We start from the raw sequence: 21,015 nt of genomic DNA on the forward strand, positions 1-21,015 counted from the left end.
GAAGAACAATCGAAAAAATCCTATTGGACGACAATGTGCCATAAAATCAACACGAATCCTATTCTGACAATATTGGCTACAATAAATAATGACTGCACCTAAAAAGCACTTCCTTGCCCTTTTTAACCACGGCTTGGAAATCGTACACGAGTGCAAGAGAAAAATAAGTTGGAAAAACTTGATCTACAGCAAAAGTTTTACCTTGATCAATAGGGTATAAACTGTTACGTTGATTACAAGGTAAATCAGGTTATTTATTTTAGAATGAGTATTACAAAATATAAGAAAAAAATGGCACCTAAAAAGCACTTTCTTGTCCTTAGTTTATCATGGCTTGAAAATCGTACATGTGTGCTATATTAAAGTGAAATTTCGAAACGGATGCAAAGTTTGTACTGGTCGTTCAAGTACAAACGACTACTCTGTTGACATTTGTTGTGGTAACAGCCATCTTCAAGTTTCCTTCAGTTCTCAAAATGATGACGAATTTAGTCCACTGACTTTGGTTAGATTTGACCTATTTTTGGAAGAATCTAAATATACCAAAACTGCAAAAAGGATGTTCGCATTTAGCGAGGCATTTGTCTGATTGAGAAGTTGGAGATGGAAAGGGTTTGTTTGTTATTTGGATATTATGGTAGGTGGTAAGCAAATTTGTTGTTTAGTAATTATTTTAAAATAATAAAATTTTGAACATTTTGTTTAGAGTTGCATTGAAATACTAAAACTAATAGCCGTAAAATTGTATCAGTTCAAATAAAAAAACCTAGCACCTAAAAAGCACTTTCTTGTCCTTCAATTATCATGGCTTGAAAATCGTACATGTGTGCTATAATAAGAGCATATTCCAAACGGATGCAAAGTTTTTGCTGAAACAAGTAAAAACGATAACTCTGTTTACATTTGTGTCGCATAATTACGTTTCCTTTTTTCTCAATATGATGATAGATTAGTCCACTGACTTTGGTTAGATTTGACCTATTTTTGGAAGAATCTGAAATACCAAAACTACACAACAGGATGTTCGCATTTAGCGAGGCATTTGTCTGATTGAGAAGTTGGAGATGTAAACAGCTTTAATGAGTTACCTTAACATGCAAGGGCACTCTGTGTCACATTGAAATTTAACCACAAAGTGAAACAATTTGTTACCTTGCTATAGTAAACTTGATATTTTAAATTCATCAAACCATTTTCAAATTTTCAAAATGTGTTTGTAATTAGAATATCTACAGTTAGACATCATTTGGTGATTCTCAGCTCAAAATGATGACACTTTGTCAACTGACTTTGGTTAGATTCAACCTATTTTTGGAAAAATCTAAAATACCAAAACTACACAACAGGATGTTCGCATTTAGCGAGGCATTTGTCTGATTGAGTGAATCGCCAAGTATTTTTATATTGCTGCTTATTTATATTTGCACCTAAAAAGCACTTTCTTGTCCTTAGTTTACCATGGCTTGAAAGTCGTACATGTGTGCTATGGATGCAAATTTTGTACTGGTGGAAACGATTACTCTATTTACATTTGTGATAAAAATTCACTTATTTTAATGATTTACAACTGGGTTTGATTTGTGATGATTCAATGTATTCTTTGCAGCTCAATTTAAAATAATTGGAAATACGGCCATCTTCATGTATATTACTTAGAATGAAACCTCATATGTAGTCTAGAACTAATTTTGTAAAATCAAGCCTAAATAGATACAGATTTGGTTGGTTGCTTGGTTTAAGGATGCACTGTTTCACTAGGACACCTTTGGTCCATTGTGTTCATCCTAGGAAGAAAAAAATTGTGGCTATTATATGGGAGAGATATAGAATCGAGAACGAAATGGTTTTAGAGAGAAGTATAGTATAGCAGCGCAGAGACAATGGGGCCATGGAATGCTTTTAGTAAACCTGTTGATGATAATGTGATCTATGTCCGAGAATAAAGTTAGAGTTTCTATTAAATTACCTATGCCTTTTGTTGGATTACATGGGATATCTGCATAGCAGGCATTCGTCTCTGACACTTCTTCATCTTCAGATAGTTTACAGTAGCTCCTATCAAATAGCCTAAATATAGTAGGCATTCGTTTTCTGACACTTCATAGTTTACAGTAGCCAGGAACACTGTCATCCCATTTTAATGTCAGATATCTGTTACTGCTGTGGCCAGTCAGTGAGCCCACCGCGATTCCTTGGTCAGACCTATTAAGTGATGGAAGGGAGCTTTTCCTTCTCGAGATTATCGGCCAAATGGCCTTAGATACCATGCAACCGGCTTCCAAATGCCATATTCTTTCAGCTCCTTCGATGAGAGACCTTTTGAAGCAGCAGACATATTACTTATGTGCGGTTAAACAGTCTCATCAATTGGTAGATCAATCGGTCATTGGAAACCACCTATATAGATCATTGGGAGCCACCTCGAGCTAACTTATCAGTCACTTCATTCCCCACTATGTTGCTGTTATGTCCTGGAGGCAGCAAAACTTAATAAATTCGCGAATTTCAAGGAGGCCTTTCTTGATGTCAAGAATGGATCTCTATTTAATGACACTTGACTTTTGATAGCTTTAAGGGTCGTCAGAATATCCTTATGTGGTTACTGGTCTAGTTATGCTATCGCAGAGTTCTCTTACCATTTCGGCTGCCTTTTGATTGCAAGAATCTCCGCTCGAAAAACGCTGCAATTCTCATAACATTTATATGAGCAACGGTGCTCCAGGTTTAAAAATTCGGCTATTTTAACGGGCTGTAGCCAGAAAACTTCTGGAGTGAGTGAGAAGAGGTGTAGCGTATTGTGTGGCCTGTACCACACGCCGGGCAGACGTCATGCACATCTACCCTGATTTTTCTAGGCAGCTGGCCTTCTTCAACTGCAATGGATGGACTCCGAGGACGGCATTTAGCCAGTAACTGCTGATACCATCCGTGATTGCATCGGTATGAATGCCACTCAGGCCTGCCTGATAGGCTTCTTGATCTAGAGGTTCTCTCTTATAGCGTTGGTCCTCCTTCTTTAGATCGTGTATGTCCTTCCTGACACGCCTGGGTGGAGAGTTGTATCCACCAAGTGATGGTTGGGATGACTCTCACGGTAACACCCAAGCAGGTACTGCAACGAAAACATATGATTATGCTGACGTAAGGGAAGGACATTCGCCTCCTCATGGAAATGGTCCACAGGGTATAAATTTCCTTTTTGATTTGAAATGTTCTAGCTCAACTTAAAAGCCAGCTGAAAACGATAATCCTAATCATAAAAGTTCCGATTTAAATAACACATTTCTTAATTTTTTTCTTTTCAGAATATACAACAATCTCATCAGACATCATTAATCGCATCATCAGCGTCATCAACATCATCTCCCGCATCTAATTTGGTCTCAAATCAGGGTCGTCTGCCAAGCAGTACAACCATATCCCCCTCATTATCATCAGCATCATCATCATCGTTATCATCTCCTGCAAATGCAGCAGCGGCAACACTGGCGACGTCAACAATTCCATCAGCCGCCGTGTCGTCAACGTCCAACGCTGCCGTTGGCAATGTACAAGCTACAATATTGCCCTCAACGGCCACTGATGCCAGTGGCAATCCATTGCCTCCACAAGGGGCCGAAATAAAAATACCCGCCGTTGGTGCAACACCGGTGGCGGTGTCCACAAAATTGCCAGCCGCCGTGCAACAGCTAACCCAGCAAGGTAAGTGGTGGCCATTACCTCTTTTGTGGTTTTCATTAATTTATTTTTTAATTTACAATTTAAGTTTTAGTTTTGTTCTTTTTTCTTTCTAACAAAATTTCCTTTTTGAAAAATTTATCCTAACAAAAAATAAATTCCAACATCATCACCATGCTTTGTAAACTATTCCTTCTGAAAAATTAAAATACAACAAAAACAATCATTCACAATAAAACATCACCGTAACAAAATCAAGGCACATATATGCTCCCAAAAAGACACCTCCTTTTTTTCGTTTCTTACATAAACCACCAACACTTTTGCTGATCATCTCCTGTTGTTGTTTTGATTTTTATTTTGCTTTACGTTTCTTTCTTTTTCTTCATATTTCCCAAATTTTGTTGGTTTTTTTTTAATTCTTCTCTCATCCAAATCACAATGATTTTTTTACTATTGTCATTGTTGTTGTTCTTGTATGTAATTGTCTATTGAATCACATCACCAAACAACAAATTTATTTAGGTCACATTCCGGGTAGACCTTTAGGCGGTCGTCACGGGATGGTATTTGGTCAAATACCCGCTCCACCTGCTGTAGGAAATTCTACTGTACCTTTGGTGCCAGGTGCTTATCATTTATAATCCTCTTCTTCTTAAAAAAAAAAAACATTAAAAACAATATATTTTTTGATTTCATATGGTTGTTTTCATTTGTCATTTTGTTGTTTAGTTTTCCTTTTCTTTCTAGCTTTGTTGTATCATCAACAACATTATTTCCATATGATTTTCCAATTCATTTTATCATATTAAGCAGCATCCCCTTATTAATTGTTATTGGATAGGCATCTTGTGTTTTCTTGTTTTCTTCTGTTGGTTTCCCTTAATATCTCGTCTTTGCTTTTTGTTTAACAGCAAATCCCATATTCTCAATAGGAATTGGCTTGATTTATTTTTTTTTCAAAGTAGAATAATATTTGGCTTTTTAATTTTTAAGTTTTACTTATTTCATAGTAATTCTCTTAAGTTTCTAATATGTGTGTATTATTTGTATAGCATATTGTATATGTAATATGTTAATGTGCAATTGCAGAGGAAATCCCAGATATTAGTCCTTTATTGAAGGAACCAGGGTTTAATAATCAGCACCTAATGACAAAAGCCTTAGCATTCAGGGCTACTGCTATTTAATATTTGCAGCCACGGCTAAAATTGAACATAATCAGCTATTTAGCTTTGACAAAAACTTTTTAGCTCGTTGTTGACATGCTAGCTATTTTTGATTATGTTGTGGCAAATGGTCAGGCTTAATCCCTTTATTGTTGTTTTTATAAAAACAACGTTTGTTTATTGGTGGAGAACGATGGTAATGTTTATCGGGGGGTAAGGTAGGGAATACCTAGGTTTCGAAAAGAGCCACCAAACCTCATCAGTTTTTTGATTAGGCGTAACCGACAATGAAACAACAAATTCAGCACACAAAAAAATCAATAGCTATGATTTCGGCTGCTGCTATTTTCGTTTTAGCCGAGTAAGCAGCCGATAATAGATATATAAAGTTGTGTGTTGTCCACGTACAAATTAATAAAACACGTGCGTGCATATACAAACTAAACCTATGTACGATCTTAACAGCTGTTTTTTGCTCATATCGCATTTAATTTTTTTCGGTCTTAAAAGTCTTTGATACTATTTAGGAATTTCCAAAAAAAAATTCTTTAGAACTATTTCCGAATGAATGAAGTCTTGTTTTTATTTTATAAATTTATTTTTTTAAGATGTTAGCCAATCGAAATTTGTTTTAAGATCCATTTTTTTCTAATTTTGTTGATGTAAAATTTAATTAAAAACCTTGAACAATATTTGCTCATAGTCTATATATGAAAATATGACATGTATAAAAACATGTTTTTATCGCATTTCATACAATATGAAATTTTTATAAGCAACACTGAACGCAAAAATTAATATTTGTTTTATTTTGGATAAAAAAAAGCAGCAGTCGTGTAGCTTTTTGGTGCTGAGCTATTTTGTCGTTGAAAATTGTAAGAAAATTGTAAGCCTCTTGAGGTTGGTCTATATGACCCTGCTTGTTCCCCACATACCTTAAAATATCAATTTCTTCTTCCAAAAGATTGCTCCATAGGTGAGAAACGGGTGGACAATTGACTCATATATCCATTTGATAAAATGCGGTTTTTACACGCAGCTCTTTCCTATAAAGTTCTTGGATTAATAGAGTACGATTAAACCCCACTTCGCACGCTACTCGATATCACTCTTCCAATTTAGTTGTTGGTCGAGAAAGGAACCGAGATATTTTGCTATTAGGCTAACCGTGACTTCATCCTGCATCTTTAACCCTATGTAGGGGAGGTACCAGAAGAAATGGTCCGACAATCTGTACCATCTTTATAACCAATCTTGTGTTGAGGGAAATATTGAGAAGTACCAAGTCAGAATGGAATCGGGTGTTAATTTCGCGTTTTTTGAGCTTCATGGGAGGTACCAGAAAAATGTGTGTAATTTGAAGAGAACCAGAAGCATATTTCAGATTTTATGATAGTTTTGGTTATTGAAAACTTCGACCCTTTGTGGCGAAGGTACCAGAAGGAATGGTCCGATATATGCAATCTTTATAACAAATCTTGTGTTTATGGAAATATTGACATGCGCCAAGTCTAAATGGAATCGGATGTGTTTTATGGGCTGCATGGATATTAAAAATTTTGACCCTTTGTGGGGGGAGGTACCAGATGGAGTGGACCAAAATATTCGATATAATTTGAAGACAATCGGACTCTTACATCGCATTTTATAAAAGTTAGATTTATTCAAAATGTTGACCCTTTGTGGGGGAGGTACTTGATGGAGTGAACCGATATTGTAAATTTTCACACCTGACCTAGCATTGATGCAAATATTAGGGTTCGCAAAGTTGGGGCAAAATCGGATTATCCTTTCTCTTTCTGTGCCATTCCATTTTGCAAAACAAAATTATCACACATTTAGAAAAAATAGGTATTACATAGCACCCCAATCGGCAGCTTGACTTTACCTAATTAGACAAGTAGCCACGCTTGGGTGCTTAGATTAATATTCAGACTAATATTCGCTATTGTGGATTTCGTTCGACAGCCATAATAGATACATTGGGCTACAAAGGCAATTTGTATACTAAGATTGTTTGAATTTACATAGAATTGTTCTTTCATAGTATCACAACCCTGTATATTTGTATTCAGTAGACTATTTCAGTACTTAAATCTGCACCTAAAAAGCACTTTCTTGTCCTTAGTTTACCATGGCTTGAAAATCGTACATGTGTGCTATATTAAAGCGAAATTTCGAAACGGATGCAAAGTTTGTACTGGTCGATCAAGTACAGACGACTACTCTGTTGACATTTGTGATAAGTTTTCCGGTCCCTAATGTTCTCAAAGTGATGACAAATTAGTCAACTGACTTTGGTTAGATTTGACCTATTTTTGGAAGTTTCTAAATATACCAAAACTGCAAATAGGATGTTCGCATTTAGCGAGGCATTTGTCTGATTGGGAAGTTAGAGATTGAGGCAACTTATTCCATTTTGAAAGTCAAAATAATTTTGGTATTTTATTTTGCAAGGGCACTCTGTGTCACATTGATAATTCCACAAGTGGAACAATTTGTAACCTTGCTATAATAATTACATATTTTAAAACTGTAAACTCTATCTTATTAGAATATATTAGAGTCGTTTTGAAATATAAACACAAATATGTTTAAGTTTAACATTTTTTGCACCTAAAAAGCACTTTCTTGTCCTTAATTTATCATGGCTTGAAAATCGTACATGTGTGCTATATTAAAGTGAAATTTCGAAACGGATGCAAAGTTTGTACTGGTGCTTTAAGTACAAACGATAACTCTGTTGACATTTGTTGTCATAACAGCTATCTTCAAGTTTCCTTCAGTTCTCAATATGATGACGAAATAGTCCACTGACTTTGGTTAGATTTGACCTATTTTTGGAAGAATCTAAATATACCAAAACTGCAAATAGGATGTTCGCATTAAGCGAGGCATTTGTCTGATTGGGAAATTAGAGATTGAGGCAACTTGTTCCATTTTGAAAGTCAAAATAATTTTGGTATTTTATTTTGCAAGGGCACTCTGTGTCACATTGATAATTCCACAAGTGAAACTGTAAACTCTATATCTTTCTTTAATTTGTTTAGAGTAATTTTGAAATATTTACACTAATATATCTAAGTTTTGATCAGTTCCAGGATTTTGCACCTAAAAAGCACTTTCTTGTCCTTAATTTATCATGGCTTGAAAATCGTACATGTGTGCTATATTAAAGCGAAATATCGAAACGGATGCAAAGTTTGTACTGGTCGATCAAGTACAGACGACTACTCTGTTGACATTTGTTGTGATAACAGCTATCTTTAAGTTTCCTTCAGTTCTCAATATGATGACGAAATAGTCCACTGACTTTGGTTAGATTTGACCTATTTTTGGAAAAATCGAAATATACCAAAACTGCAAAAAGGATGTTCGCATTTAGCGAGGCATTTGTCTGATTGGGAAGTTTGAGATTGAGGCAACTTATTCCATTTTGAAAGTCAAAATAATTTTGGTATTTTCTTTTGCAAGGGCACTCTGTGTCACATTGATATTCTCAAGTGGAATAATTTGTAACCTTGCTATAATAATTACATATTTTGAGACTGTAAACTCTATATATTACTTTAATTTGTTTAGAGTCGTTTTGAAATATTAACACAAATATGTTTAAGTTTTTGTTAGTTTAACATTTTTGCACCTAAAAAGCACTTTCTTGTCCTTAATTTATCATGGCTTGAAAATCGTACATGTGTGCTATATTAAAGCGAAATTTCGAAACGGATGCAAAGTTTGTACTGGTCGATCAAGTACAGACGACTACTCTGTTGACATTTGTTGTGATAACAGCTATCTTTAAGTTTCCTTCAGTTCTCAATATGATGAGAACTGACAAATCTGACTTTGGTTAGATTTGACCTATTTTTGGAAAAATCTAAATATACCAAAACTGCAAAAAGGATGTTTGCATTAAGCGAGGCATATGTCTGATTGAGGGGGGTGTGAATCAAGTGGTCATTGGTATAAGTCCAAATTTTATATACCTATATTATTATATGGTCTGAATTTAATATTTTCTGTTATGTATCATTGCAAGGGTACTCTGTGTCACCTTGCTATAAAAAAATTGTAATTTAATTAAGAAATCATTTTTGTTCTACTTTTCAAGGGTTTATTCTGAAATACAGGCATTTCTCAAGTTTTTCGTTTTCTATGAAATCTATTTTTTTTATTTAGCTGTGACGCCCATTTCAGAAAATGAGTAAAGTTCTGATGTTTAGGTCGTCTTTTCAATTTGAAGATTTTCAATCTTCATGCTGTTAATCAATTGTGTAAATAGATGGGAAAACAATTCTGCTTACTCGGGGATCAGATACAGGAAATTTCGCGAAATATAAGTGAATCGAAGGCAGAAGAAATTAATTCTTTCATTGACCTTCCTCTGCCCCCCGAAGATCATTTTTTATTTCATGGAACTTTTTGTGTTTGGGTCCGCGATTGATTGCATATTACTTTATTTATTTACAAAAAAATAATTTTTATTTTATAAAGGCATGATAATCGAAATTATATTTTTCTAATTTACCAAAGAGCATGCTAAGTGTGACTATATATTTAATAATAAATACACAATGAAAAAAACTCAACTCACATACTAACGATCCATTTTCTATTCTCTCTTAAGGTGGCACACCACTTATTCCCTGCAGCACAGCCCAAGGTACCACAGCATTGCGTCGCAACGGCAATGGTGGTGTCAACTCAACGTCAAATACTCCTCCGCCTTTGTATTCACCCTCGCCCAGTAATGCTGCAGCGGGCACTTCAAGTGCAGCTAATGCAGCGGCCGCTGCTGCGGCGGCAGCAGCAGCTGCCTCCAATTCTGCGGCCACAACGCCCAACAGCAATCAAGAGTTTTCCTTTAAGGCCAAACAGGAGGTTGATGTCATGCGCCGCATTATGGAACTACAGCGAGAGGGATTATGGACTGAAAAACGTTTACCCAAACAATTGGAACCGCCACGGCCAAAGGCCCATTGGGACTATTTGCTTGAGGAAATGGTTTGGTTGGCTGCCGATTTTGCCCAAGAACGCAAATGGAAAAAAGCCGCGGCGAAAAAATGTGCCAAAATGGTGCAGAAATATTTCCAAGATAAAGCCAATGCTGCCCAAAAGGCTGAAAAGGCCCAGGAAGCTCATCTGAGACGAGTGGCCGCCTTCATTGCCAAGGAAGTGAAAATGTTTTGGGGTAATGTTGAGAAACTGGTCGAATATAAACATCAAACCAAATTGGAAGAGAAACGGAAAAAGGCATTGGATCAACATTTATCCTTTATTGTGGATCAAACCGAGAAATTCTCCCAACAATTGGCTGAGGGTATGAACAAGACTCTGAAGGATACAACATCAGCCAATCCCAGTATAAATTCCAGTCGGATATCATCACCAAAAAGAGATGGCACAGATGGTGAGTAATCAATTCAATGTTCTATAATTTCCAAATTAAAAAATTCAAATGATGACAACCTGTCACTGATTCCCAAAACTTATGCTCTATTTTTGAGAAAGTTTTAAAGGGAAACTACAAAGGATGTTCGCATAAGCGAGGCATTTGTCTGATGTTGAATTATTTTAAAAAAAGCTTCTTTGATATGCTTTCTTCAGCTAAGGTATTAAAATCGATCTTCTTTTTTTATAGATGAGTTTCGTCCCGATTCTGCTTCAGAAGATGACGAAGAGACAATTGCCAAGGCCGAAGAGGAAGAAAACGCTGATGTGGATGCCGAAGTGGCTGCATTGGAAAAAGAATCTCAAATGGATTTAGATGATTTCCTTAAAGATTTGCCCAAAGGTTATCTTGAGAACCGTGATAAAATTGTATTGGACGAAGATAATACCAGCAATACAGCCACCACATCTTCGTCCGGTTCCATGCAACGCAAAACAAAGCGACAACAACAGCTGCAGCAGCAGCAACAGAAGGCCAAGGCCAAGAAACAAGAGGACAGTGATGATGGTGAATTTGAAGCCAACGAAAGTAGTGAAGATGATGAAAATACCATTAGAAAACAGGAGGAGGAAGAAATGGATGTTGATCATCAAAAGGAATTGGATGAATTGGAGGCTGATAATGATTTAACTGTGGAAGAATTAATAGCCAAATATAAATCGGGTAGAATTGATGAAACCACCACCACAAGCAAAGCCAAGTCCTCAAATAAATCCAAAGATCAGGAAACGACAAAAATGCAAGTCGATAATGATGTTAAAGGTGATGACCAGGAGGAGGAAGAAATGGACGATGAAGCCATTTCAAAGGCCATGCGAGATTCTGATGATGATTCAACGGATGCCGAAGAGGAGGATGAGGAGGCAACAGATGAAGAAGATGAGGACGACGAGGAAGAAGATGAAGAGGACGAGGAAGAAGAAACGGAAAATGAGATAAGCGAAAATGAAGCAGATGCCCAAGATGCTGGTCTTAAAGATCTTCTGGAAGATTCCACAAATGCTGCCAACAGCAGTAAAGATGACATGATAAAGGATGCTGCGGCCCTGGCCGAATCGTTGCAGCCCAAAGGCAATACTCTATCCTCAACAAATGTTGTTACCCCCGTACCATTCCTTTTGAAACATTCACTGCGAGAATATCAACACATTGGCCTCGATTGGTTGGTTACAATGAACGAACGTAAGCTAAATGGCATTTTGGCCGATGAAATGGGTTTGGGCAAGACGATACAAACCATTGCTCTGCTGGCTCACTTGGCTTGTGTGAAGGGCAATTGGGGACCCCATCTAATTGTTGTGCCCTCTTCGGTTATGCTAAATTGGGAAATGGAATTTAAAAAATGGTGTCCAGGCTTTAAAATACTCACCTATTATGGTACACAAAAAGAGCGTAAACTAAAACGTGTCGGCTGGACTAAGCCCAATGCTTTTCATGTGTGCATAACGTCGTATAAACTCGTGGTGCAGGATCAGCAAAGTTTCCGTCGTAAAAAGTGGAAATATTTGATATTGGACGAAGCGCAAAATATTAAAAATTTCAAATCCCAACGTTGGCAGCTGCTGTTGAATTTCTCCACAGAGAGGTAAGTTTGAAATGGTGAAATTAAATGCTGGTAACTTCAGTAAAGGGTTAGATGATTTGGAATTATTTTCTGGGGGGAAAGACGAGTATATAAAGCATAAGATAGTTTCGAAACGGTGTTTAGGGAAAGAAAATAGAAGCTATTCGATATTGGATGCAAATATATATATAAATATATATGGGAGCTTTTTAAAAATCGATACCTACATAATATATTAAATCGTCCATGTAAAATATCTCAAGCGAATTCGTTTGCATGTGCAAAGTTTAATTTTGATGTGAGAAATTTAACTAAATCCAAAATGATTTTTCAATAAGAATTGAAGAATTGTTGACATTAAAGTACAAGAATCCACTTGGACAGACTGACGGATGAAGGCGAAAATGTCTGAGAAAAATCGAAGCAAAAATTCATTCGAATTTGAAATAGGGTTTATATAAAGGTTTTTTTATAGCACCCCAATCGGCAGCTTGACCTTACATAATGAGACATGCAGCCACGCTTGGGTGCTTAGATTAATATTTAGACTAATATTCGCTATTGTGGATTTCGTTTGACAGCCATAATAGATACATTGGGCTACAAAGGCAATTTATATACTAAGATTGTTTTTATTTATATTGTTTAAATTATATGCATTATTTCTTTCATAGTATCACAACCTTGTATATTAGTTCATGTATTCAGTAGACTATTTCAGTACTTAAATCTGCACCTAAAAAGCACTTTCTTGTCCTTAGTTTACCATGGCTTGAAAATCGTACATGTGTGCTATATTAAAGTGAAATTTTGAAACGGATGCAAAGTTTGTACTGGACGATCAAGTACAGACGACTACTCTGTTTACATTTGTGATAAGTTTTCCGGTCCTTAATGTTCTTAAAGTGATGACAAATTAGTCAACTGACTTTGGTTAGATTTGACCTATTTTTGGAAGATTCTAAATATACCAAAACTGCAAATAGGATGTTCGCATTTAGCGAGGCATTTGTCTGATTGGGAAGTTAGAGATTGGGAGAACTTGTTCAATTTGAAAGTCAAAATAATTTTGGTATTTTCTTTTGCAAGGGCACTCTGTGTCACATTGATATTCACAAGTGGAACAATTTGTAACCTTGCTATAATAATTACATATTTTGAGACTGTAAACTCTATATCTTACTTTAATTTATTTAGAGTCGTTTTGAAATATTACAACAAATATGTTTAAGTTTTTGTTAGTTTAACATTTTTGCACCTAAAAAGCACTTTCTTGTCCTTAATTTATCATGGCTTGAAAATCGTACATGTGTGCTATATTAAAGCGAAATTTCGAAACGGATGCAAAGTTTGTACTGGTGCTTCAAGTACAAGCGACTACTCTGTTGACATTTGTTGTGATAACAGCTACCTTCACCTACTTTGGTTAGATTTGACCTATTTTTGGAAGAATCCAAATATACCAAAACTACACAACAGGATGTTCGCATTTAGCGAGGCATTTGTCTGATTGGGAAGTTAGAGATTGAGGCAACTTGTTCCATTATGAAAGTCAAAATAATTTTGGTATTTTTTTTGCAAGGGCACTCTGTGTCACATTGATAATTAAACAAGTGGAACAATTTGTAGCCTTGCTATAATAATTACATATTTTGAGACTATAAACTCTATATCTTACTTTAATTTGTTTAGAATCGTTTTGAAATGTTTACACTAATATATCTATGTTTTGATCAATTCCAGTTTTTTGCACCTAAAAAGCACTTTCTTGTCCTTAATTTATCATGGCTTGAAAATCGTACATGTGTGCTATATCAAAAAGAAATTTCGAAACGGATGCAAAGTTTGTACTGGTGCTTCAAGTACAAGCGACTACTCTGTTGACAGTTGTTGTGATACCAGCTATTTTCAAGTTTCCTTCAGTTCTCAATATGATGACGAAATAGTCCACTGACTTTGGTTAGATTTGACCTATTTTTGGAAGAATCTAAATATACCAAAACTGCAAATAGGATGTTCGCATTTAGCGAGGCATTTGTCTGATTGGGAAGCTAGAGATTGAGGCAACTTATTCCATTTTGAAAGTCAAAATAATTTTGGTATTTTATTTTGCAAGGGCACTCTGTGTCACATTGATAATTCCACAAGTGGAACAATTTGTAACCTTGCTATAATAATTACCTATTTTGAGACTGTAAACTCTATATCTTTCTTTAATTTGTTTAGAGTCGTTTTGAAATATTAACAGAAATATGTTTAAGTTTTTGTTAGTTTAACATATTTGCACCTAAAAAGCACTTTCTTGTCCTTAATTTATCATGGCTTGAAAATCGTACATGTGTGCTATATCAAAAAGAAATTTCGAAACGGATGCAAAGTTTGTACTGGTGCTTCAAGTACAAACGACTACTCTGTTGACATTTGTTGTAATAACAGCTATCTTCAAGTTTCCTTCAGTTCTCAATATGATGACGAAATAGTCCACTGACTTTGGTTAGATTTGACCTATTTTTGGAAGAATCTAAATATACCAAAACTTCAAAAAGGATGTTCGCATTTAGCGAGGCATTTGTCTGATTGGGAAGCTAGAGATTGAGGCAACTTATTCCATTTTGAAAGTCTAAATAATTTTGTTATTTAATTTTGCAAGGGCACTCTGTGTCACATTGATAATTCCACAAGTGGAACAATTTGTAACCTTGCTATAATAATTACATATTTTGAGACTGTAAACTCTATATCTTACTTTAATTTGTTTAGAGTCGTTTTGAAATATTAACACAAATATATTTAAGTTTTTGTTAGTTTAACATTTTTGCACCTAAAAAGCACTTTCTTGTCCTTAATGTATCATGGCTTGAAAATCGTACATGTGTGCTATATTAAAGCGAAATTTCGAAACGGATGCAAAGTTTGTACTGGTGCTTCAAGTATAAACGATAACTCTGTTGACATTTGTTGTGATAACAGCTATTTTCAAGTTTCCTTCAGTTTTCAATATGATGACGAAATAGTCCACTGACTTTGGTTAGATTTGACCTATTTTTGGAAGAATCTAAATATACCAAAACTGCAAAAAGGATGTTCGCATTTAGCGAGGCATTTGTCTGATTGGGAATTTTGAAATTTGGAAAATTAGTCTTAGTGGTAAATTTGGCTAGTTTTTGTGCAAGGGCACTCTGTGTCACATTGAAATCCACAAGTGGAACAATTTGTAACCTTGCTATACTAAGTATTTATTTTGGAACTCTAAACTCTTGATATTATTACATTTTCTTTGGAGTGGTTTCAAAATATTGACATTTTAAGTTTTAACATTAGATTATTTTGCACCTAAAAATAACTTTCTTCTTCAATTACCCTGGCTTGAAAATCGTACATGTGATATAGATATTTTAGACTCTAGTATAGATTTTTATTTATTCAGAATTAAGTATCAGACATTTTACTTTACATTTAATATATTGAATATATAGTAACTTTTAGATTTCAAACAGTAAATTAACTTAGCTCTTCCATTATTTTCTTTTGGATTGATTTTTTTTTAGAATTTTTAATTTTTTTTTCAGACGTCGTATGTTCCGTCATTTATGTTCAGTGTGTTTTATAGCATTTCAATCAGTGACTTAACTTTTTTGTTATGGTTAAGGAACTACGCTAAAATGCTTACATTAATTAATGAATAGTCTCGCTACTACAGACTCGTTCTATTCCCGAGAGTCAGTATTAATAGATTAAACTACAAAAATTACTGAGCATCAGAAAAAATGGCATTAGCATCTAAAAAATCCTTTTAACAATAAAATATAGACTAATGTTTGCCATAAATTTTGACCACTGAAATTGGTTAGATTTGGAGTAAGTAAAGTTGATTTACCGACAAAAGTCGGTAAAATTAAAATGCTTATAATTTCGGTAATTTACGAAACTTGTCGACGAAATCAAGACCTACCAATAGGCACCAATGTTGTCAACTTTAACTTTTTTTATATCAAAATTTTGAGTTTACCGATAATCCAAATTAATTTCAATCCAAATTTATATATAAAAATCGACTTATTTTAAAATTAGAATAGTGTAGGTATTTTATTCAGGATACAACATATTTTTTTTTATTAAATTATACTGTTTAAACCACCGTTTTTTATAACATTGTCTTGCCTTTTCAATTCATTCCAGACGTTTACTCCTCACCGGCACACCATTGCAAAATGACCTCATGGAATTGTGGTCTCTCATGCATTTCCTAATGCCCTATGTTTTCTCATCGCATCGTGAATTCAAGGAATGGTTTTCCAATCCAATGACCGGCATGATTGAAGGCAACATGGAGTACAATGAAACGTTAATACAACGTCTACACAAAGTTATACGGCCGTTCTTGCTGCGACGCCTCAAAAAGGAAGTCGAAAAACAAATGCCCAAAAAATACGAACATGTCGTAATGTGTCGACTGTCGAATCGCCAGCGTTATTTGTACGATGATTTCATGAGTCGAGCGAAGTAAGTTCGTATGCCACAACGAAAATTCAAATTTTAATTCAGATAAGTTTGGAAGAATTTTTGTTAACAATCGTTTTTCTTTTTTTTCGCAGAACAAAGGAAACCCTACAAACGGGCAATTTGTTGAGTGTCATTAACATTTTAATGCAATTGCGTAAAGTTTGTAATCATCCCAATATGTTTGAAGTACGTCCAACTATATCACCATTTCAAATGGAGGGTATTACATTTGAAACGTCACGTCTGATCTGTGATCTAATGGAATATGATCCATTTACGGTAAGTTGGATTAACAAAGTTTTGCTAAGCAATATATACATCCAGAAATATAATAACTCGAATGAAAGGTTCATAGATTAGACTACAAAAAGTAACAAGTAAAAAGAATCAGTCGGTTTTGCCGACAGATGTATACCCCCAGCCTTGAGTAATGGTTATTCAAACTGTTGATCCTTTATGGGGAGGTTCCGAAGCAATTGGCCAACACTGACCAATTTCTATTTGATCTAAAGCTGATTATAACGTGACAGATTTGGACTGTATCGACTACTTCGTATACTTTACACTAATTATAGGCCCAATTTTTAAAAAAATGTGGAAATATGTGTGAGGTAAAAGATATAGCAGACCGAAGTATAAAATTTGAAGGAAATTGAACATTTATATCAAATTTTATGCGAAATCATAAATTTCGAAAAATTACATATTTATATCGGAGGAGAAAGAAATATTTTGTTATAGGAAGTTGTAAAGAATTGCCGACTTGTTTCGTTAGTTATGACAGATAAAAGAATTGAAGATTGCGACTCTTTGTGGGTGAGGTACCTGAAGGGGTTCGCAGATATATATAATTTTCACAATAGATCCTGCGTTAGCAAAAATATTTGGGTGTGTGAAATTTGAAGAGAGTTGGATGCTTATTTTGCTTTCTTTGAGCGTTTTGTATTTCAAAATCTTGAACCCTTTGTAGGGCTTTTGTAGGGGAGGTACCAGAAGAATTGATCCGATTTCTACCACTTTTATACCAGATCTTGTGTTGATAGAAATGGAATCGGATGCTAATTTCGAGTTTTATGAGCTTCATGAATATCAAAAGTTTTAACCCTTCTTGGGGGATATACCACAAGAAATGGTCCAGGTTCTACCATTTTTATAACAGATCTTGTGTTGATAGAAATATTGAGATGTGCCAAGTCCAAGATGGAATCGGATGTTAATTTCGTGTTTTATGAGCTTCTGAATATTCAAAAATGTTGACCCTTTGTTGGGGAGGTACCAGAAGGAGTGGACCGATATATGTCATCTTCAAACTAAACCTTGGGTAATGAAAATATTGTTATGTGTGTAATTTGAAGACAATCGGACACTTACATCACATTACATAAGAGTAATAATTATTCAAAATGTTGACCCTTTGTGGAGAAGGTACTGGATGGAGTGGACCGATATTGCCCATTTTCGCACCTACTGTAGCACTGATGGAAATATTAGGATTTGCAAAGTTGGAGCAAAGTCGGGTTATCCTTTCTCTTTCGGTGCAGTAAATTATTTTCTTTGTGAAGTTTGACATTTTGTGGGGGAGGTGCCAGAAGGAGTGGACCGATATTGCCCATCTCCGAACACGACCTAAGTTTTACAATAATATTACGATGTACCAAGTTTGGATCACATATTTTCTTCGGGAGTAATCGTGCGCACCTGCCAGCTAGACGCACGACTCCAAATGTCCTGAAACGGATTTGGTCCTATGATATATATGATATATGCCCACTCTGGCCATATGACTTAGGGTATGACTAGAAATATGACTTGAAGTATAATGAATATATAAAAATTGTTCTTAAACATAATTTCAATCGTATTAAGAGAGCAAAGCTTAACATTTGATGAAGTTAATATTCAAATATAGACCTAGTTTCGCTATTGTGATCGAAATTTAAAGGTCGTTATGTACTTAATAAAATTTTAGCATCAGACCTTTTAAGCTACGAAAAATATTTTGTAGTATTGAAACATTTTATAGCATTTCAATCAGCTTGAAGTAAACGATGAATAGTCTCGCTACTATGGATTCGTTTTACCCCCGAGAGTCAGTATTAATAGGCTAAACTACAGGACAAAATTAATTTGAAGAAAAAAGTGCTTTAGCATATAAAAATCTTTCCTAACCATATTTCACTAGTTTTGAAGGAGTTAAACTCTTAATTACATGCTTATATTAAAATAAAGACTAATTTTCGCTATTGTGGCTTCATTTTATAGGTCGGAATAGATATTTTAGACAACAATGACGTTATATACTTATTCAGAATCAGATAATTTACATTACGTAAAACGTATTGAGTATATTTTATAGCATTTCAATCAGTGACTTAACTTATTTTCTTGTAGTTAGGAAACTACGCAAAAATGCTTAAAGTAAACTACGAATAGTCTCGCTACTACGGACTCGTTTCACCCCCGAGAGTCTGTATTAATAGATTAAACTACAAAAACTAATAATGAATATAAGTGAAAAGGAATATAAGGAATTAGAATCTAAAAATCTTTCCCAACAATTTTTCCATAGTTTTGAAAGACTCAAACTATTAATTTAATGCTAAAAAAAATATTATAATAATTTTTTTGTTTTTTTTTAATTATTTAGAATTAAGTATCAGAAAGGTTATTTCAAGTAAAATATATTGAGTCCATATTATAGCATTTCAATCAGTGGCTTAACTTATTATTTTGTAGTTAGGAAACTACGCTAAAATGCTTAAATTAAGCTATGAATATGAATAGTCTCGCTACTGCGGACTCGTTTCACCATCGAGAGTCAGTATTAATAGATTAAACTACAACAAGTAATAATGAGTATAAGAAAAAAGGTTTTTTAGCATCTAAAAATCTTTCCTAACAATATTTCAATGGTCTTGAAAGAGTCCAACTTTTAATATGATGCTGATATTAAAATATAGACTAATTTTCGCTATTGTGGCCTCACTCTATAGGCCAGAATAGATATTTTAGACTACAATGTCGTTTTTTTACATATTCAGAATTAAGTATTAGAAAGGTTATCTATCTATATATATAAATGTAAGTTGTGTTAGTTACTACGCTTATAACTCAAGATCCGCTGATCCGATTTTAACGATTCATACAAATTCGGAATTGTCTCTTTTCCGAAAAGGATAATATTCAAAAAAATCGCGTAAAAATGTGATATATTAACATTTTCATTTTGACTTTTGAAATGTACAATAGTAATGTTTTATTTTGCATGGTTTTTTTTCCATTTTGACTTACTTTTTTCTAATGTACATTTGTAGTGTTTTTTTTTATATTTTTTTTTAATTCGAATATTAATACCAATTTATTTAATTGACTTGATTTCTTGAGAACTGAAATTGATGGCGGGTTGCATGGAAGTCAGTCAAATGATATCGAAATAACTTAACGCGGTTAGACCAATGTTAAAAGATAATTACTTTTTCAAAATCGCTAAAAACACGATAAAAGAGATGTAATGGCAAAAATTCTCAAATCGGGAAAAATTGAAAAAAAAAAAATCAATGGAAATTGACTAGATATGGAAATAATCCATCCAATGAGAACTTAAAATACAAAATTCATTGGGACTGCAACCAGTGAAATACCGAATATGAAGAGCACTGTTATATGCGAACTATATAAAATAGTGGAGCAAATTGAAAATTTGGAAAGAAAAGGATACATTTCCTCGGAAAATTCTTCCGAAACCTTAAAAGTAACCTCTACTCCCATGAAACGTTATACGGTGACTATGCGCTATCATCAGTAGTCAGTTTGGTTGGTACATAACAATCCCAAAAAGGGGGGGATCAAACGTTTTTAGGGTCCATTTTATATAGTTTAACCAAACACAAAGGGCCTCAAATATTTTGCTCTATACTTCGCAAAAGTTACCATAGAGTTTTAAATTTTTCCTAGGGGTTTCATGAATAATCAGTTGTTCAAAATATATATGAGATGTATATTAAATGTTGTTAATTTCAGATTTTAAGAAGAACAACACATTTTTTCAAATAATTATAAGAATAGGACCATGCTTTGGTATAACCCTTATATGTGAACCTATTTCTTTCATATTACAATAATCCGCCCAATGAGAACTCAAAATGCAATTCATTGGAGCAAAATGGTAGAGCGAATTGGACATTTAGGAAAAAAAAAAAAACTTTCAAGATATCTTAAATCGCTTTTGCAGGTCACGATATATGACCCCCGGATAAGGGTACACTCCTTTTTCAAGTATAGTTTACATTTTAACCATATTTTACTCATACGCATTTTAGCAAAAGTTGGTAATTTGAGAAGAAACCATCCTCGCAAAAAATGATCACGTTTTGGTATAACCATTATATAATTTAAGCTATATTCGGGGTTTTCGACATTTTTCTTTCATTTTTCAGGCCTTTATTTGGCGTCTTTGTTTCTACGGGTGTAAAAAACCTCTTCCCATAATATTTTGACTTTTGGAGTAGAGTCCATCTTGGTCTTGATCACATTCATCAATTGATTTGGCTAAAAAATTGTATTTAGGCTACTCTGGGATAGAGAATCGTCTAACAGATAATTGTCCACATAGGCATTTTATTAAGTATAGTTCCCACATTAGTGTACCC

At 34.4% G+C, this 21,015-nt stretch overlaps 1 protein-coding gene, 9 non-coding genes and 11 pseudogenes across 10 annotated transcripts in view; all 21 read left to right on the forward strand.

Moving 5' to 3' along the window:
* LOC105261447 (helicase domino) overlaps positions 1-21,015 on the forward strand; it is a 50,693-nt gene that overhangs the window by 6,391 nt on the left and 23,287 nt on the right. Inside the window, exons 4-8 of the mRNA XM_059120081.1 lie at positions 3,306-3,702; positions 9,475-10,257; positions 10,489-11,884; positions 16,043-16,366; positions 16,459-16,645. Coding sequence (XP_058976064.1) covers positions 3,306-3,702; positions 9,475-10,257; positions 10,489-11,884; positions 16,043-16,366; positions 16,459-16,645 — 3,087 coding nt within the window. The remainder of the gene's footprint in view (positions 1-3,305; positions 3,703-9,474; positions 10,258-10,488; positions 11,885-16,042; positions 16,367-16,458; positions 16,646-21,015) is intronic.
* On the forward strand, positions 471-596 carry LOC131801450 (small nucleolar RNA Me28S-Am2589; annotated as a pseudogene).
* On the forward strand, positions 933-1,057 carry LOC131801447 (small nucleolar RNA Me28S-Am2589; annotated as a pseudogene).
* LOC131801455 (small nucleolar RNA psi18S-841/snoR66) lies at positions 1,096-1,239 on the forward strand. Its single transcript, XR_009341835.1, has one exon. It is a non-coding gene; the product is annotated as a small nucleolar RNA psi18S-841/snoR66 (small nucleolar RNA).
* On the forward strand, positions 1,261-1,384 carry LOC131801467 (small nucleolar RNA Me28S-Am2589; annotated as a pseudogene).
* On the forward strand, positions 7,114-7,238 carry LOC131801466 (small nucleolar RNA Me28S-Am2589; annotated as a pseudogene).
* Positions 7,299-7,393, forward strand: LOC131801458 (small nucleolar RNA psi18S-841/snoR66). The gene has a single exon (XR_009341838.1). It is a non-coding gene; the product is annotated as a small nucleolar RNA psi18S-841/snoR66 (small nucleolar RNA).
* On the forward strand, positions 7,636-7,760 carry LOC131801453 (small nucleolar RNA Me28S-Am2589; annotated as a pseudogene).
* On the forward strand, positions 8,131-8,255 carry LOC131801452 (small nucleolar RNA Me28S-Am2589; annotated as a pseudogene).
* On the forward strand, positions 8,316-8,420 carry LOC131801462 (small nucleolar RNA psi18S-841/snoR66). The gene has a single exon (XR_009341842.1). It is a non-coding gene; the product is annotated as a small nucleolar RNA psi18S-841/snoR66 (small nucleolar RNA).
* On the forward strand, positions 8,663-8,787 carry LOC131801454 (small nucleolar RNA Me28S-Am2589; annotated as a pseudogene).
* On the forward strand, positions 10,300-10,416 carry LOC131801456 (small nucleolar RNA Me28S-Am2589). The gene has a single exon (XR_009341836.1). It is a non-coding gene; the product is annotated as a small nucleolar RNA Me28S-Am2589 (small nucleolar RNA).
* LOC131801446 (small nucleolar RNA Me28S-Am2589) lies at positions 12,763-12,887 on the forward strand (annotated as a pseudogene).
* On the forward strand, positions 12,947-13,051 carry LOC131801460 (small nucleolar RNA psi18S-841/snoR66). Its single transcript, XR_009341840.1, has one exon. It is a non-coding gene; the product is annotated as a small nucleolar RNA psi18S-841/snoR66 (small nucleolar RNA).
* Positions 13,440-13,546, forward strand: LOC131801463 (small nucleolar RNA psi18S-841/snoR66). Its single transcript, XR_009341843.1, has one exon. It is a non-coding gene; the product is annotated as a small nucleolar RNA psi18S-841/snoR66 (small nucleolar RNA).
* LOC131801451 (small nucleolar RNA Me28S-Am2589) lies at positions 13,789-13,913 on the forward strand (annotated as a pseudogene).
* On the forward strand, positions 13,974-14,068 carry LOC131801461 (small nucleolar RNA psi18S-841/snoR66). The gene has a single exon (XR_009341841.1). It is a non-coding gene; the product is annotated as a small nucleolar RNA psi18S-841/snoR66 (small nucleolar RNA).
* LOC131801449 (small nucleolar RNA Me28S-Am2589) lies at positions 14,323-14,447 on the forward strand (annotated as a pseudogene).
* LOC131801459 (small nucleolar RNA psi18S-841/snoR66) lies at positions 14,508-14,614 on the forward strand. Its single transcript, XR_009341839.1, has one exon. It is a non-coding gene; the product is annotated as a small nucleolar RNA psi18S-841/snoR66 (small nucleolar RNA).
* On the forward strand, positions 14,857-14,981 carry LOC131801448 (small nucleolar RNA Me28S-Am2589; annotated as a pseudogene).
* Positions 15,031-15,138, forward strand: LOC131801457 (small nucleolar RNA psi18S-841/snoR66). The gene has a single exon (XR_009341837.1). It is a non-coding gene; the product is annotated as a small nucleolar RNA psi18S-841/snoR66 (small nucleolar RNA).

The sequence above is a fragment of the Musca domestica genome, unplaced genomic scaffold, assembly GCF_030504385.1.
Source record: "Musca domestica strain aabys unplaced genomic scaffold, Musca_domestica.polishedcontigs.V.1.1 16, whole genome shotgun sequence".
NCBI classification, from domain to species: Eukaryota; Metazoa; Arthropoda; class Insecta; order Diptera; family Muscidae; genus Musca; species Musca domestica.